General features: G+C 43.5%; 1 protein-coding gene across 1 annotated transcript; it reads right to left on the bottom strand.

Annotated features, from left to right (window-relative positions):
• Positions 1 to 2399: 2399 nt before the first annotated feature.
• On the bottom strand, positions 2400 to 17127 carry LOC310818307 (bcl-2-modifying factor-like). The gene is made up of 4 exons (XM_083689191.1): positions 17018 to 17127; positions 13783 to 13989; positions 11899 to 12113; positions 2400 to 7046 (listed from the first exon to the last, which is right to left on the bottom strand). The coding sequence occupies exons 2-4, from the start codon at positions 13964 to 13966 to the stop codon at positions 6930 to 6932; spliced, it is 516 nt and encodes a 171-aa protein (XP_083545317.1). The 5' UTR covers positions 13967 to 13989; positions 17018 to 17127; the 3' UTR covers positions 2400 to 6929.
• Positions 17128 to 19014: the final 1887 nt, after the last annotated feature.

Genomic DNA, 19014 nt, shown 5'->3' with positions numbered 1-19014 from the left:
GGTACTCCCTCTCTGCACAGCACTCTGGGCTGTGAAGGGTTAACCTGCAGAGCTTTGCCATGTAAACAAGAGGCAGGGAGCTGCTCTGGGGCGTGACCCTAGAGATAGGCAGTATCGCCTGGGTGTCTCCCTCAGCGAGCGGCCAGGGGAACAGAGAGGCCTTTGTCTGCAGCTCAGGGCTGTCTGCGAAAGTGCTGAGGCAAGCAGCCCCCCCCCCCCCCAATCCCCAACTCCAACCCCTCCCAACCTCCCTCATCTCTATTTACCACTGTCCCAGGGGACAGAGCCTAACTTTAGAGGGGGGGGGGGGGGGCGTAGTTAGAGGGCAAGAGGGAAAGAGTTGGTCAGGCTATGGTATTTTGTCTCTAAGGGATTGTATGTAGCAGAGTAGCATCTCATCTTGAATGTGGATTTATGTTTGAAGTATCTGAATAAAAGGACACTGACTTTGATAAATGAGTTTAGTTATAAGTCATTATTTCTCTCCCCCCTCACACACGTTGCTGCTGTTTCTCAACCACCAAGTAAAATTAGGTCAAAAATTTGGACCTGCAGTTTCCAGACTGAGGTTTTGTCAAGTGTGTCAGAGAACAACAAGTGTGGTACAATGAACAGTGGTTAAGTTGCTGTTTTGAAGTGAAACTCCTCGTACATATATACATACATACATATTTCCAATCTCGATTTTTCAAATAGCTAATATAAGTGTTGTGTAACACATAGGTTTCCAGTTTCTTGTATGTTTTCTTTTCCAATTACCTTGCGTTTTGGTTCTGGTAACCGTTTTTTCAATTTTGTGGTAAAAACTTGTAATATTAGAGACTAGAGTAGCTAACTTAAAGACTAATCAAACATGTATGAGACACTGTAAGCCTATATGTTACACAATGCTTATAAGCTATTTGAAAAATCCCGTTGGGTTAGGGTTAGGGTTAGGGAAAATTGACTGGGCCCTAGAGAGTGAGAGTGACGCCTAAAGAGGGCATCACAATGAGGTCCCAAACATCAGGGCTGAGAACTATGAGTACTTTCCATAGCCAGAAGACACAACCCTTAAAAGAGACTTCACAGTGCGCCATTGTCAGTTTCAGTCTAACATTGTGCTCAGACACACTTTCTATGCAAATAGAGGCCTTGAGCACTATCAGTCTACCAGTGATTTGTTTTCAGCTTCCACAGTCAAATGCAAGCCTCTCCAACAGACCACAAACCCATTCTTGAGAAAATGGCCAAAAATAGTACATAGGAGATATTCCGCATAAACTAAAGAAAAAACTGCTTAATTTCTAAGTGCCTTTATATTTTTCTCAGTATCAACAAATGATTGGGCAATTAGCACATTGTTGCAAAAAGCAGGACAGCCATGCAGCAGGACTCACTTATGTCCATTATCATTCATGTCCATTATCATTCATGTCCATTATCATTCATGTCCATTGTCATTGCTGGAAATCTGCGACATAGTAACAGATTTACCTCATAACAGATCTATTGAGCTGAGGCAAGGCCCCTTCCTCTAAAATGGACACAGTACTCTCACGTACTCCACTTTCCAGAGGCCACGTCTGTCTACACCCACACATGTATGTCTTCCCTACAACACCAGTCTGTACAAAACAGGGGCCCCGGGGAGAAGAGCAGAACTCAGGTGACAGAAGAGTCACAGGTCTTACCTCTCCCCCAGGGGGAAGTGGTGCACCGACGTCCCCCACTGCCTCAGAGGCTTATGAAATGCTCCCATTGTTGGTGGTATATTACTTTTCAGGTACTTTGAATAGCATTAATCTTGTAACTATGGTTTCTGCCATAAGACCAGTATCCCTTCAGGGTTAGCAAGCTTTTGCCTGGTGCGATTTTGGTATACTGTGGTGACAATTCAGTAAATGACATGCCAAAACATATTTGACACTGTAGAGTGCATTTTCTCAAATGTTTCAGATTACTTAGATACCCTATATGTATATTGCATTTTCTTTCTCAAATTTGACTGAATGGAACAAAATATTATCTCTGACATTATAATAGCATTTACATTTGTCATGGTTTTTTCTATTTTGTTGTTCAATATTTTTCCTCAGCAGTAATTTGACTCTCAACTCAAGGTAAACACTACATAGCATTGAACCATTACAAATAGTGTTGTTCTTTGTGTATAAATGGGTGTGTTTGAGTGGCATAGAAATGGATTTGTAAGATACATTATTCATTACCAGCTTTTGTCAGCTCCACTGAGAGATGAACTATGTGTGATGCCCTCTCAAGACATCTTCATTATTGTGTCTTGGTGCACATGAACAAAGCTTGAAATACCATTTGCGGTAAGGGGTATGAAGGACACACAAGCCATTTGGTATATTCATAAAATTTTAATGAAATAAAACCCAGCAATGTACCCATTTAACAGAGGAAATTCAGAGAAAATGTAAGATTTGTAGAGCCAAGCTCCTATGTACAGCATATTGCACTAGAAAAACAACTGTCCCCCCCACCCACCCCTTTCCATTCCCTCCCTCCCCCATGTTCCACGCTGTTTGAAAACCGTGCAGGGCACACAGAACGCTCTCAAAGATAACACAGTCAATGCTTCACAAAACTGCTACATTTGGACTGGGTCTCACTTCATAGGACACACGACTGTGAAATCCTTGAGACGGTTCTGAGTGCTCCGAGTAATGTGAAGGCAATGGCAAGGGACTCCCAATGCACAGTGCAGGAGTTCAACGTAAGGTTTACTGTTCAGTTCATACATTTAAAGAGACATTGTGGTTTTTCTTTCAATTACATTACATTCAAACCCTTAAGATACAGATTTCAGGAATGTTGGACATGCATTTTTACTCCATATACATATATATCAAAAAAGCCCTTGAACTGAGAGAGACACAGCGGACTTGGTAAAAACAAAATGCCACAACATTTAAAGAGCCATCTTAAAAAAGCGAGAAATTGTGTTTCTGTATTTCTGTTTTAGTTTTTTACAAAAGTATGCAAAACATTTGCTAGAAATTTTAAAAAGTCAAGAATAGCTGAATTTTTGTTTCGTTTATAAAACACAAATCACAGCACTTAACAGTTTAGAAATTACAAAACCGAATGAAAAAATTTGACTTGATATTCAAGACACTGAAGGTTGAACATATCCACATGTTTTTTAGCCTGAGGAGAGGTTGCGACAATGGTTGGTTTCTGTGGGTTGACGTCAACACCAAACCCACAGGATGACCATACAACCCCTCCTCCATACAAAATAATAATACTGGGCACCATGGTGGTTCATTCCTCCTTGTACCCTAGACCTACATCGCTACTAGACTTAAGACAGATAAAGCACAGAAATCTAGCCAAGCTAGGTCAATCCAGCATATTACAGATCTTGAAAGACATAAGAATCTAGCGCATAGGTTCAGTCCAGGAGTAGAAAGAGAGGCGCAAAATATACACATATAAAAACAGACTTTCCAGTGCACGTTGATGGCAAATAGTAATATTGATGTTTGAGTTTTGGGTGATGAACCGGGCCGTGTGCTGAGAGGGCTCAGGGGTCAAGCGAGTGCCTAACTGAGGATATGGTGGACCAGGCAGCTTGTGTAGAAGGACATTTTGTGTCACACCCAAAATCTCAACCTATGAAAGCCCCAACTGAAGTCGGACAGCTGTGACCGTTGTCTTTAGCTAATCATGCCCAGAATAGATGATTGTGTGGCTGGTCTGATGCTCACAAGGCACATTTGTTTGATTGTCTGTTCATGTGATCTTTAAAGACCCACAGCTCGCAAGAGAATGTGTGAGGCACATAGAGTCCGTCCTCTCAGTACACGGGCACGACAAACCCACTGCTCTGAATGCACATCAACAATAAGAAGAAACTGTACACATCCAGATATTTATACAGTAGCACTGAGCAAATATACATAAAATAAATTAGAATAAATTATTTCAAAGAAACTAAACAAACTGAAATTAAACCGACATGTCTTTAAAGAGAACCGGGAGTAGGTGGACACTTGAGAGAGGAGTCGGATGAACAGAGTAGGACAGGGAAGGAGCAGAGAGAGAAAGAGTGACAGCTACTTCAACTGGCTCAGCTTTCAGGGTTTGCAGGAAACAAACTAATTCCATACTATGTGCTTCTGAAGTAGCTGCTCTCTCTTCCTGGACTAAGTGTGCAATGACGAAACCAAGTGGCACAAATCCAACCCCAGAATGTTATATGACTCTACACAGTAAAACATACAAATAAAAGATTAAGGGCCAAGACCTGACTATGCTCCATAAACTTATTTTTTCTTCTGGTCTACAACACTATGTCCCACTATTAATTTAATTTGGTTTGTGGCACGTCAAATATTCAAATCAATTGTGGAATGTAACACAGGTACTGTGGTAAATCCTGACATTTATCAAGCTACAGTACCTGTGGTGTAAATGATCCCACAAAGAACAAAATTAATCTGTTGACGTCATACGGGCAGAGCAAGTGCATATAGCATATATTCTATACAAAACAGTGCAATGCAAAAGTTCCTACTTAACTGGAATTTGCACATTGAAGAAGCATTAAGCAGTCAGTGGGACGGCATCTGAGGAGGGCACGATACTACCCCTGCCGTACTTTGGAACAATTTTGAACTGTGTAGCTGATTTTACCTACTGCTAAACTCCTAGTCACTATACTGTTGCATGAAAAAGGTGACTTAAATGGAGGGAGGAGATTGTTGTCCAAGACTCCTATCTGTTTGTCCAGCGTCACAGTGGCCAATCCAACGCCTGCCACACACCCAATGGCCTGTGTCGACCACGCCCAATCACAGGTGGTCAGTCCTAATTCTGTCAACAAAGGTTGATGTCGGCACATCCAGTACTGAGCTTGTGTGACAGGTATTAGATTGGCCCAAGACCTACTCCCTGAAGAACTATAAAAACAAAAAACAAAAAAGGTTAAACCCATCAGTGTCTTAAAACGTATTCATATTATCATTTTTTTGTTTATACACCAGATCAAAATCCTGTCTTCCATTGACACACCTTTAAAAACCACTATTAAATGTATTTCTTCAAATAACCAGTTTACTCTTGTCTCGTGCAAAAACAAACAAAAGCAGTGGTCATTACGAGTATTGAAATGCTGTCTTGTTGTCATATAACGATCCTGGGACGTAAATGAACGGCATCAGAGGGCAGAATCCTAACTCGAGATGCACATACATTTACATTTCTCAAACTTTTGCTTGTATCATATATTGATGTTAAGGGGAGTTATGCATACAAATCTCAAGTGAGGATACGGCCCAAAGTGAGAGATGGGAGTGAGTAGAATCAGTTTTCCATTTCAACTTATTCAGTCAGAGCTTAAGACAGTTAGGCCAGTTACCACAGCTGTGGAAATTCATACATGTTTGACATTTTTTCCGAACAACCAAAAATCTATTTCATCATGTTTGAATGCATTGCAATTGTGGCTTGCAGCCAAAATGAGCTGCACTAATAATCTGATACAGTGACCGTTGAGAGTAAGAAGATAAATATATTTCATTGAACTGACATCGTTAAATCTGAAGATAGCCTTCATCGAAAGATTGCCTTACGAGAGAAATGATCTCACTTGCATGCCAATTTGATTGTAACTGCAATTGATCCCTAAGGTGTTGTTGCCTTCAACTGGCTACAGTATTTCTCCATAAACCTCAATGTCGCTGATCACGACAACCTTGCCTCTTTCACACAGTGCAACAAAGATAACAAGTTGATGCTTATCAGGGGGTCGGTCTGTTGTGATTGTCAATCCATCATCCACAGGAAGAAATCCTGAAAAGCCCTGACAAAAAAGTTGGGATACAATAAAAGCTTTTCAGCCGAGGTTGATTGACCGCAGTTCCCTGCTCTAAAGCCTCACAGGTTGAAACGAGATATGTCCCAGAACTTTGACAAATACATTTGTGCTTAAGCCATGTTTTTGGTTTCACAACTTTTCCATAGGATTCGGTTAACATGCGACTAAAAACGTGTCGTTAACAAGAATCCCAAAAGTAATGCTCGCACAAAAATGTAAAAATCAAAGAAAAGGTCGCTTGATTGAACGCAGACCTACGTCTTAGAATCTTGAGTACACATAAATTCAAGTATACATGCATTTATCCTGTTCATAGAAAGCAGGTAATAATCTCTAGTATTATCAAACCTGGCCTTAAAACCCGCTCAGATAACATGAGAGAGGGATTAAAAACCGCTGGAGGATGACGCCAGTGAAAGACATAGGTTAAGACAATGTCCCTCCATCTAAGACAGAGGCCAATGAAACACATATTCAGACTGACTTCGTTCTGACAAACACTGCAACACCACAGAATTCTTATGACAACCATTTTCAAATATACCAGTGTGGAACAGTAAAAAAATGAAGCACAAGGGTTTTTGTTCCGAGAATACATTGGAAATGCGCCTGTCGTCAAGTTCATGGATGAATAACTTCAGCACAGAAACCTCCATGCCACAGTGTGTCCACTTGCAGACCACTCCTCTCTCTCATCCTTCTCTCTTCATCTCCTTTTTGCTTGTTTTTCAGAACAATCCTTCAAACTGTGGCAGGAGAGAATAAGGCATTCCCTGAACTGACGGAGGTCCTTCAAGACATTGAGATAGAAAAACAAAACCAAAAATCTCAAATAAAAAGAACTGTTCTTCACTGTACAAAATAGTTTATCTTACAATTCTTTTTGAAAATATCTCTTCAAACAACATGGCTTCTTCTTGGAGAGGCAAAAAAAAACAACGTGATTTAGTCTCCGTCCAGCGGTGACCCGCGCTTTCTTCCACTCTTCTTCGTCTTTATATATAAAAAAAAATCCAAACCCGTGTTCCATCATACAGTGCCACCTAAAAGTCCGGTCCCTCGTCTCGGGGGACGAGAGGAGGGCCATGTGGGGACCCCCTCATCTCTCCTCTCCTCTCAGGCGGGGGGCCACACCCTCTCTCTGAAACAGGAAGCCGTAGAGGGCCATTGTAAGGCGTAACCAAACGGGCAGCTGCTCCCTCTGATGTCTGAGGAACTGCAAAAGAGAAAACATAAGGAGAGATCTGAGTATCCTCACAGTTTCCACCATCAAGATTCAAGATTCAAGATTCTTTATTTGTCACGTGCATACAAGTATACAGTGAAATGCAAAAGTGACAGTGCCACAGAGTAGTGCAACAATACAATAAGTTTTAAAATAGAATAAAATAAGATAAAATAGAAGCACTAAAAAATATACAGTATGAACAGTATAAACAATATGAACAGTATAAGCAGTATAAGCAATATAAACAGCAGATGGATGATTATGTGTGTGCATATGTGTTATGATGTCAGTGAGTGTGTGAGTGACTTGAGGGGGGCACTGGTGGGGTCATCGTTGATGATCCTGATGGCGTGGGGGAAGAAACTCGGTCTTAGTCTCTCTGTTCTTGCTGCCTGACATCTTCATTACTATTACTATTGTTATCTTTATCAGCAGCAATGAAGCAGTTATTCTGAAAAGGTTTCTCTCAAGGCCTTGCGTTTCCTGAATTCATCATGACGTAGTGGGTTTGAGGTAAGACAGTGTGAAAGGTGGTAAACCAGCCGTCTAGACCAAACCCTGAAGCAGCTCTGATGTTTCCACAACAGCAGCTTGTGTTTAGTGTGCAACATGGCTGTCACGAAGCTCTGTCTGACCTACATGTGCATGGCCAGAGACATCAGATGAGGCTGGGATGGCTCAGGATGGGGCCCGAGTTAAGACTAGGCCTATTCTGTAAGCAATCTAAAACAAGTACACCTGTCACATCAAAGGAGACAAAACGCGAGACAAAAACACAACAAACACCAGACACCACAAAACACAGCACAAAACCCAAGTATAAAAAGACGACACATGTGTGCGCCAAATTTTAAAAGACACCTCCCCGTGAGACACACTGGGAAAGTCCAGCAGCTAACTTTCCTAATCTGTGAGACGGTAGATATAGAACACCTGCTGGCTATCCCTGTCCACAGAGGATTTCAGCCCCATTGACAGGAGGAGCGATAAGACAATCACACTTAATAGGATTATGGAGCTCTCGAGTCTGTGTCGTGAGTGATATCCCTCATAGTGGCTCGAGCTCCCAAAATAGTGCTATAGCAGTGGTTGTGACAGTGGAGGAGTAAAGGGGGATTGATTGAATTGAGAAGCTGGGGATGGGGGCATTAACAAGAAGTCTTGGCAGGCCACAATAACCACAATTCCTTATCAGAAGGAAGGAATACAAATTAGGTTAGGTGTGGGGTAGAGCAGAGATTATGCATTCTGCCGAAGTTGGGGTAGAGTGAGAGATAACAGGAAAAGGTTCTCATAAAGATTGGTAGTTGTGTTGTGTGACGGTTGACTGATTTAATGTTAGAACGTACATTGGCTGCAGAAGCTGCCTTTCACTACGCAGACATCAGTGATAAGGAAGGAAGAGGGAGAGAAGAGAAAGAGGGAGAGAGTAGCGGCAGATAAACAGGCACCGGGAGGAGGTGGGGGCTCACTCCTATTTTTTTTTTAGGTCGAGACCCACAAACTCTTGTGCATCCAGTTTGGACGAGTTTATGCTATGTCGTAAACAAACTCCTCACAGGGGGCAGGGGCTTTCGGAGAGGCCTCCACATATTTCATCACTTCACCGGCTTTTCTCATGATGGAGAAGTTCACCGGATAATTATCATAACAAGGCACGCTCCAGAAAGGAAACCGATGTGGGACTCTGCCTCCTATGGAGATGCCTTCCCCAAGCCTGTCACATTCCGTTGGGTTTGCAGCCCTCCCGGACTACAAACACAGAGAGGCTCCAGCAAATGCTTTTTTCCCCCTCTTCCCTCTCATCTCTGTTCAATTGGCTTTCTGCGGAGCTGGAGTCGATATTGCAGCGGGTTGCATAAGCATCTGCCAATTTAGATGTCTCTCCCTTTCCCTCTCTCTCTCTCTCTCTCTCTCGCGCTCCAAAGAGCAGAAGGAGGGTTTTCTACCAGCCTAGCAATCAGAGAACGCCACAGGCTATTTGATGCAGCACTTGCAGACTGAACTGAATTGAACCAGCGCCACTAAACGTAACCCTAATTGCCCTTAATTGTCTTAATGCTATGCTGCAGTGCCTATTTAAACAGTGCCCTGGCATGCTCAACTTGGGACTTCTCCTGCTAAACTCTATTGGGGGGTAGAGGAGAAATGTGTGTATTTTCTGCTTTTTCAGTTGGATACATCTTCAAGTAGAGTAAAAGCAAAAAAGGACTGGTCCAGAGCAGCCAATGGGTGTGTTTGCCCCTGCGTTTAGGTGAGAGGGGTTTGGGGCTTTTCCTTGCAGGGGGGCTCAAGGGTCTTGCAGGTAACAATAGTGCCTTTACTGGCCACACTTGGTAATCAAATACAGTAACAACTAGTCCACTCCTCTACTTAAATCGGATAGATAAGACCGTAACCACAAATACTCCCTGTCTCTTTCCCTCCCCTCATCTCCCTGGTTACATCAACACAAACACAAACACATGCGTGCGTGCGCGCGCACACACACACACGAGTAGCCGTGTGTAAGTGACTGAAAGAGGCCAGCCAGAAATTCAATACGAAAACATTTACACATGTCACTATGGATATGTGTGTCGAGCGATTGTTCTCTCCTTTTTGAATAAGCACACGGTCGGCTTGGGTGACACAGATCACGCAGGATAAAATAACAAACTTTCCTTACTGTCTTTTTGATAAAAAAAAAAACCCCAATACCTCTTATCTCTCTTTGTCTCTCTCACACATACGCACACAAGCACACACCAAGCCAGCCAGTGGTGCGTGTGTGGTATTGTGGGTAGCTGTCACGTTACTGGCTGCGTCTGTGTAAGAGTGTGAGTCAGAGTCTATGTTTAGCTTTGCATATAAACAGAGCTGAGTCTACCCAGACACAGTAGTAGCGCTCAGTGTTGTCCGCGTCAGTCACACAAAACGCTCTCTCTCTCTCTCTCTCTCTCGCTCTCTCTGTCTCTCTCTCTCTGTCTCGCTCTCTCTCGCTCTCTCTCTCTCTCTCTCTCGCTCTCTCTCTCTCGCTCTCTCTCTCTCTCTCGCTCTCTCTCTCTCTCTTAAACTCTTAGTCATAGACCTCTAACCTGCTTATCAGACACACCTCACTGTCACACATGGCAAAGTACTTACTGCCACAGATAAGGCTCTAGATTCCCATCCCAGAGTTTGTTTGTTTTTACAGCGGAAAGTTCAAGACTATTATTTTTGACAGCCTGTTTTACAAGGAGGACATTGACACTAGCTACTCATGCACTACAGTGTAAACACTGTGATATGAAACCATTCAGAGTGGAATAAACAGGTTTAGTGTAAGCAACCCTAGAAATGTATGCAGTCATTTGCAAACACCTCTCTTACGGTTGAATGCTGGGGGCACTGTGCTAGCAGAGTGAGTCTGGAAAGTAGCAGCTCATAGGTCAAAAAGGCTGATATAATCTCTGCCATATTTCCATGCTAACCTGTTTCATTTCCATTTAAGTCATTTAGCAGAGGCTTTTATCCAAAAGCGAAGTGTGTTTCCTTGACGCACAGTCAACTGCACATAGGCCAACCTCAATAACCTCTCGACTTCAGTCCACCAACGGGAATGGACAGGATGGATTAAGGGGAAACTACCCTGTCTGAGCTCTCTTTTCTTCCCTCTTTTGCTTTTAAATTACAGTAAAGAGGAAGACAAAAGGATGAGAATAGATCAGAGATAGGAGGAGATATTCAATCTGTTCTCCACAGATAACACCTGGAGACTTCTCCACAAACAGCTAAAGGGAAGGATTTCACTTCTACCTCCACCCTGTCATCTGATACTACAATTCCTATAGACTGTAAGGGTCAGGTATCTGAAGGAAGTGTGATACAGCACTGGCAACCCAGTCCTTACCTCTTTTGCCAGTTTGAGGTGTACATTTGAGGAGTAAGTTGGACAAAGGTTAGATTTTCCGCAGTGTCAAACTGACAACCAATGTCCTTTTAACAGTTTGGGATTCTGTGACCATGCTACACTCTCCAGCATATCTTATTGGTCATTTGTGGTGTTGGGGGGGGGGGGGGGGGGGAATGGTTTAACTGAACTAGATCCAAGAAAGTGGTTAAACCATTGACACACAGCCTATTTTTAGCAGGCTTATTTGTGGCCACCCCAGCTGGCAAAATGTAGGGTCTCTTTCATTTCACAGTGAAGGGCCACAAGCCACAGCCTGGCAGTGGGTGGCCCTGAACCCAGCCACCCCCGCCGCCAACCACCAAGCTTATGGCGCATTTCAATGAATGCAAACTGAAACTATTGGGTGTCATTCCTAGACCCTTGGACCAGCTGACTTTGTCTGTCTCGTCACTGGAAGCCAAACAAACTCAGCTGTTTAGCAGGCAAACATACAGTAGAACACAATGTCATTGTCCATCCCTTTGTGCTCCCAGGAAATGAACTGTACGCGTTCGTATGTGTGCTGACAGAACGCTGGGATGCACATGCGTCGCATGCGGCTTCCTCTTTGATATATTGCTATTTAACGGCATCCAAGGGCCTCTAGTGAGACTTTGTGAGGCCCAATCCCTGTAACCCCACTGTAACCCCACTGTAACCCCAGTGTAACACCACTGTAACCCCACTGTAACCCCACTGTAACCCCACTGTAACCCCAGTGCCCAGTTGGTGACCAATTTATGGCAGGTATATTCTGATGTACATTTGCTGTACTGTTTTAATGTCTGTTTCTTGAATGCAGAATGTCTTTTTTTTAATTAAATTTTTTACTCGAGCTGTTACCTTGGCCAGGTCTCACTTGCAAAACAGGTCCTCCAACTTCAAAGGGACTGTCTGGTAAAATAAACATTTTAAAATAACCCTTACCAGCTGAACATGCTCCTGGTGGAACTGGTCTCCAATCTCCCGGAGCTTCTGGCCGATACGTGCCTCGGAACTCATTCCAACCGGCTCCTCGGGCCTCTCTGCCATTCTATGCTCCTCCTCTTCCTCACTCCCCTGCTCCTCCTGGTTCTGCCTTCCTCCCCGGTCCTCCATGGGCTCGAAACACGCTGGGAAATGTGAGCGAAATCCAGCGTTAACTGGAGAAGGGGGGAAAAAAAGGTTCACTATCATTACTTCATGATGACATTAGGGGTCATTAGGGGTCAAGGGCTGGGGACTTAAAGCGTTCCAGCAAGCTAAATGAAATGAAATAAGACATGTCGACTACTATGATCAGTAGTACTAAACATCATTCAATTCGTTGAATTAACCCTCACTTCAAAGATAAAAGATGATATCTAAACCAAAATTGATACATTTGAGTGACCTGAGCCCAGTAGTCTGAGAACTTGATAACTCTTTAAAGGGGGGCAAGCGTTTCCTTTCCCTTTGGTTCTTAGTACTGGACAGATTAGTGAAGCCTGTCCAAAGAAATCCCCTCCAGTCACATGACAAGTCAAACTTTCTTGATTTACCGGCAGTGTTTACGGCCCCAGACACAGAGACACCTTTGTCTGTCACGAATGCCGGCTTAATCACCATATTTACTTTAGTGTACCGCCATATCGTTGTCAGAAACACAAAACCGGTTCTATCAGATCTGGCTGCTTATGGTCAAATGATACGGCGAGACTTGAAACTCCAGAAGGGAGAGAGAGAGGGTTGGGTAGGCGGAATCTCAAACATATATCAAATCATCAACAACCTTGTTGACCCAGCATTTGGGCGCTGGCACGGAGTCTAGTCACCGCCTCTGGCACGCGCTTCTCCCGTCACGCTATTAAGGCTGCGAAACAATCATCTTTATGTAATCCTACAGAGCTCTGCCTGTTCTTTTGTCAACAGATGGGAGGGACAAATACTTTTTTTTTTTATTCTATCTGTGGGGAAAAAAAACAAAACTATCTCCAAGTGCTTGGGAGGGGTGGAGGAGCGTGTTTGAGCCGACTGGGAGTTGTGAGTGGAGATAAGATGACACTGAGCATAGTTCCTGTTCTACATTCGGGTTAATGTTGCTGAATGAACAGTAGACTGTGTTTACGTGTCATTGGCCCAGACCTTTAGAAACAATCAGCACTTCTCACTGGTTTGAGTCAATAAACAGGCTCTATTACCAAACAGTTCAATTCAATTAGAGTGATGTCAGACTGATTCAATTAGATCCCAGCAGACAACATCCAATTAAAATTGATACGCCCATTTGTGTGTGTGTGTGTGTGTGTGTGTGTGTGTGTGTGTGTGTGAGAATTGGCGTCTTGTCTGTGTTTTCGCTCGTGTGATACAAGTGTGTGCATAAATACATACAGTATTTGAGATGATCTACTACACTCTTCGATACCTGGACGTGACATAATACCACTTTGAATTGCAAAACAGAGACTCGTGGTCTGTTTGGTGGAAAAACCCTGAGTGATTCTAATCTGGTAAGAATAGCAAATGTAGGCCTGGCAGTACAGTTTTAACATTAGCATACAGAATACATGACCCATTGCCAAAATGATATCGATGACAAGTATCAAGAGAGAGGATCTCACTCCTTTTCAATCAATGTTGCTCTGATGAAAGCCATCAGTACTGGGGGCCAATTCATGTCTACCCCCATTAGTTTTTGGACTGAACTGAACTTACTTTGACCCTAACTCTATGACTGGACAACTTCCCCTTGAGACAGATGAAAAACTTGAAGTGACACATGAGTGACATGTCCCATCACATCAAGCTGGAAGACTGATATGGTATGCACGGTATTGTCCCCCCCCAACGTACCATGAAAGAGTATCCTGGGCTGGTCCTGTGATCCGCAGGGCATTGTGTTGTTGTTGTGTCCCTGGGCTGCGACGACTGGGCCAGCCGTCGTCTGTGTGGCCCTGTCCTCATACTTGACATCCCTGAAGGGTGTTCCCCAATGCTGAGAGATGGGCCGTGACATGTCCTCCTCCTCATCGTCCATAAGGAGCCTCAGTGGTAGTCTCCCTGGAGAGGACACATGGGTCGGAAACTTTAGAGCGTGTGTGTTTGAGAATGACTCAGTATACTGTATGTATGTACGTGTGTGTGTGTGTGTGTGAGCGAGAGAGAGAGAGAAAATGAATTGAGAACAACTTTGTGCGTGTGTGCACATGACCACAAATCAGACAGTGGAAAATACAAATTTGTAGGTGGTAACTACTGCTGTTAGCAATTATGACAACTGCCATTATTGATTGCACTCCCAAGTATGCAAGACGCATGGGTCATAAAGGCTTGGGGATTACAGTAGGCTTATGTGTGAACTGTGTGCACATCGCACATCAATAACACATGCAAAACATAGGCTTGCGTTACGTTGGAAACACTGAGTGCTTAAAAATGCCTGATTTCTGAACGTGGCTGACTCAAACGTGTTTGCCTTGAAAAATGCCGCTGAGCAGCACGAGGGCCAATTATAGGGGACCCAGCATGAGACTGAAATTGCTGCACCTTATCTGCCACAGCGGACTTTGCCAAGCTGCTCACGCTAATGCGGCAAACTATAATTGAGCACCAAAAGATCTACCCCCAGAGGCTCTCTTCCACAGAATCACCTTAATCCGCCTCAGTGTGCCACAGAGCGCAGGATTAGATTCCCCCTGCACACTGAGAGGCCTCTCTCTCTCTCTCTCTCTCTCTCTCTCTCTCTCTCTCTCTCTCTCTCTCTCTCTCTCTCTCTCTCTCTCTCTCTCTCTCTCTCTCTCTCTCTCTCTCTCTCTCTCTCTCTCTCTCTCTCTCTCTCTCTCTCTCTCTCTCTCTCTCTCTCTCTCTCTCTCTCTCTCTCTCTCTCTCTCTCTCTCTCAACCGCTGGCAGCGTGCTTCTGTACCTCCGCTAATACTAGCCTTCCAGAACAGTTCCTGTTGAAACTCCACATGGCGCACAGGGAGGGAAGAAAACCAGTTTCGCTTCAGCCCCCCCCTACACACACACACAACCACACACCCTAACTGGCCCTGTGCCAGGTTATGAAGTGTTGTTTCGTTTTTGTTTCTTTTTTTTTTTTTTTTCTTCCCAAAAGTGTCTCTTTCCCTTTTGTTGTGTAAGCAGTGACAAATAGGTTGAATTGACTTGCAAATCTGAATGTTGAAATCGGATCTGTGGTATCGTTGAGGGAGGTGACACCAATCATTTCACAGTGGTGGAAGTGTCCCTTCATATTATGTCACGTCACATTGGATTGAAAGAGGATTATGTTTAAAGGAGAAGAGCTGTGGAAAAACACTGAATGATGAGGTCACAACAATGTTCCCCTAGATTCACATTGACAGTTACAATGACAGGGCGCAACGGGCAGCAAAGACCTACATACTAACATAGGCCTGAACCTACTGACGCCCCATCCCTCATGGTTATATTGACATCCGGAACTCAGTTAATCACAAACTTGGGTCAACTACACACTATTTTTGTGTTTCTTGAAATTAAACAACCCCTTATGTGTCCATTTACAATAAACACTGCAGTGATAACTTAGGCAAATGAGCGGAACCTTGAGGCAATGGGCAGTTTAACAGAATACACTATGCGGCCGTACCTGTCGTACCTGTAATTCAGATACCACGACCGTGCATTTCTGTTGCTAGTCAGTTATGACCACAGTAAGCAGGGTCTTGAATTCCTGCTGGCAGTGAGCAGAAGGCTGGCATGACTCGGACGCACAGACACAGACACACACCATGCTTAAGGCAGAGGGCAGGCCTGCCAACCACCACGGTTTGGTCGGAGCGACTGTGCTGCAGCAGAGAGTGGCTCCCTCTGCTGCTCCATCTGTGCACTGGCTCTCTTCCACAGCTCTCTCTCTCTCCAGGAGTTAAGGACACAAGGTGAGCTGTATACCCAGGGCCCCTGCTGTTGGGGCTACGGGAGAACGCAATATTCTAATGACAGTATGCTTTATTGGGAATAACTGTATTTTATACGTTTTATGTATAATGTATTTTTGTTGACATGCTGACTTGACAAAAAGAATAGTGCAAATTCCTAGTAATTGCACTTTTTTTTTTTTTTTAACTGCTAAACTGTCATTATACTTATTATATTGACGTGTGAACAATAAGCATAATGCCATGTAAATTGCTTACTGACGATCGGCCCCTGAGCGTTGAAGTGAAAAGTGCCAGAGACTAATAAATCGAATGGTTCATTCAAAAACACTTTCATCAAATCATGGTAATGGCTGCGACGAGAGGGCAATCAAATAAATGGAAAATAAACTGCTTGAGAACAGTCGAACGCACCCCCTCACCCCCACCTCTCAACTGTTGCAATAAAAACCAAACTACTCCTGTGATCCAGCGTGGCTTGTCCCGCGAAGTCGTTCCACGTAACCCGTGGCCACACATACCGGAGTTGCGCTCCTGTGTATGATTCGGCTAAATCTCAGTCCGAACTACCGGTAGATTCAAAATGTTACCACTTGACAGAAATGCGGTGTATCGCGAATACTTTTCTATAGTTCTGTAAGCTCGATGTAGCAATAGAGCTGTTTATGAAGAATGGAACATGATGACGGAAGAAATAAGCCGTGTGAGAGGAACGCTCGTCCCTCTTGACGGGTTTGAGGTCTTCTCCAGAAAACTGGAATTTGAATGAATGCACAGAATTTGTCATGGAAATCTTTTCTTTTCTAAAGTACATTAAATTAATAAAGGCGGCTGACCGATGCAGGTCAATGGGCGAGTAGTTTACAGCTGGTCCACACCTCACATTACTGTATAATCACCTCAAAATAATTTCCCTCTTGCAGCTGTTTATTGTTTCCAGCACTTGCGTAACACAAAGTGATCAGCAAAGGTATCGATAACCTCGCTGCTAACTTGACCTCTCTACGTTTATCCTACGGAAAGTTGTCCGCTCCCTGTCATCATGCGATTCGCTGATGCCCGGGCATGTTCAGAGCACACTTGTTTGCAAACTCCCAGCATTGATAATAAGATTGGCCAAATTCAGCATAATGACATTTAATTGAATTGCAAACGGAAGAAAACTCACCGCCACTTAATGTGCCTTCCGTTGTGATTGGTGGTATCTTGTCAACTCTCTGTTACCTTGATTCTCCGGGATCGAAAAGCGATCCGTATCCTTTACCCTTTCGCATTACAGTCACACAGATGAATGTTTGCTGTCTCTGGCAGGGTGTTTTTTTCTGAGTTGCCAGTAAAGAATTGGTCCGCCCAGAGGGCTCTGGGTCCGCCTCTTTACTGATCGTCACCAAGTACATGTAAATACATTCTCTTAAAGTAACAGTAAAACAAAATGTGTCCGCTTGCCAACAGGCAAACCCCATGGCAGTAAACACTTTTTAAAAATGTATTTCAGCGGCAATAATTGGTTATATTATCTTGTGTTTAGCCTAATGTATAGCCTACTGTCAACCCACACCTATATGTGTATATTTCATTTTAGCCCACATCTAAACAAACGTAATTATAATGAGGTCTGTTGTATATTTTATTTGAAAGAAATTGCTCTAAGAAGTACTACAAGGTCTCCTCATTACAGTGTGAACCCCTCGCATGTCTTTTTCCCCTTTCTAAGGTGGTCCTTTTGGAGGGTTGTTTTTGATGAACCCCATGGCCCTGCTCCCTGTTGCTTTAAGACAACGCTTGCCTTCTGTATCATTGAACTGGTGACGCATCATCAGCCAATCAGACGGTTTGTTTTGATCCCGCCTTCTGCTTCGCATATTTTGACACGTGGAGGGTGGAGAAAAAAACATCCCCATCTTTTCTCAAATAGACATGTGACTACTTTTTTTTTTCTTCCCTCTGTGCGCTCAGCTGACAGAATTGCTACTAGGCATAACCATATGCAGTAACTTAGCCTACATTTGATGTGATAGGTGCAAAGGAGGAGGAATGTAGGTGACACGCCATTAATGGACACCTTATTGATTACATTTACATTCATGGCATTTAGCAGACGCCTTTATCCAAAGCGACTTACAACAGATACATTTGTTTAAGTAAGTGAATCATCTGTCCAACAGTCATCATAAGACAAAGGCTGATTCTTGAAGATCAGGTCATGTCATACTATCCATTCAGGAGACACATCACCAAGCACTTTTTAACCAATCAGATTGTGTGGTCTGAGCTAACCATTGTGAATGATTAAATTGGCATTTGTGTGATTCACAGTTGAACGGTCTACCGCAGAGAATTGGTTGTGGCTATTACAATCAACGCAGATAACAATGACAATGACATTCTCCTGAATATACTGAATTAAATAATGTTACGTTTTAAAACGTACTGTAGGTGCACAGGTTTTTGCATTGGTTTCAATGAAGCACTACCTCTTCCTACCCCACTAGCCTCGTTTTTGAACATTAGTCATTAAACAATGGCCACAGTGTAAATAAAGCTTATTGAAAACAAGACAAATTGTGCATAAGCCTGCATAAAATAAGTCATTCTTATTCAGATGGTGCCCAGTGGGGTTATGCCATAGATATAGATATTTTTTACATCAGTCTGTTTTGCCCTTGCAGATCAAAACAGAAAAACCAGGTTACAGAATGGCACGAGCACAGAGCCAGTGCCATTTTCAGTTCATTCCCTGGGGTCATGTATTATTGTTGACTGTAGTGTCCCCCCTCTGATAGATCCATTCCGACAGTAAAACAATAACATCCCTCGCTGGCTGGTGACCTTAGCTCTAGGGTGGGTGGTATGTAAATGGCATGTACATGGCATCGCTCCAAATGGGACGACCGAAATACTACCCTCATCTCACTCAGTCCCTGATACACTGTATGGACATTGGAGCAAAAAGCAAGTGATGGGTGAAGAGTGTCCATTTTGTGAGTGAGTCGATTGCAGTGTAAAAGCTGCAGAGTGTGAGCTTCCCATACTAGTGAACAAAACACATACTGTTGTTGTCACACCCTCTCTTGTACAGCTGTCGAGGTGTGAAGACTGATTCTCCCAACTTTTTGCTAAACTCTACAGCAAGGTTTACGACAGGCTCAGGGAGACAAGCAAACA

The sequence above is a fragment of the Argentina silus genome (genome assembly GCF_951799395.1).
Source record: "Argentina silus genome assembly, chromosome: 17".
Classification (NCBI taxonomy): Eukaryota; Metazoa; Chordata; class Actinopteri; order Argentiniformes; family Argentinidae; genus Argentina; species Argentina silus.
Note: the sequence above shows the minus strand (reverse complement) of the source record. Positions and strands in the feature narration are given on the sequence as shown.

Excerpts from the sequence above, each read along its gene's own strand:
- LOC310818307 (XM_083689191.1), bottom strand. The coding sequence starts at position 13,966 with ATGGACGATGAGGAGGAGGACATGTCACGGCCCATCTCTCAGCATTGG. Across the intron at positions 12,114-13,782 it reads GCCCAGGATACTCTTTCATG|TTAACGCTGGATTTCGCTCA; the intron begins GTACGTTGGGGG and ends CCCCTTCTCCAG. Across the intron at positions 7,047-11,898 it reads ACCAGGAGCATGTTCAGCTG|TTCCTCAGACATCAGAGGGA; the intron begins GTAAGGGTTATT and ends TCTCTTTTGCAG.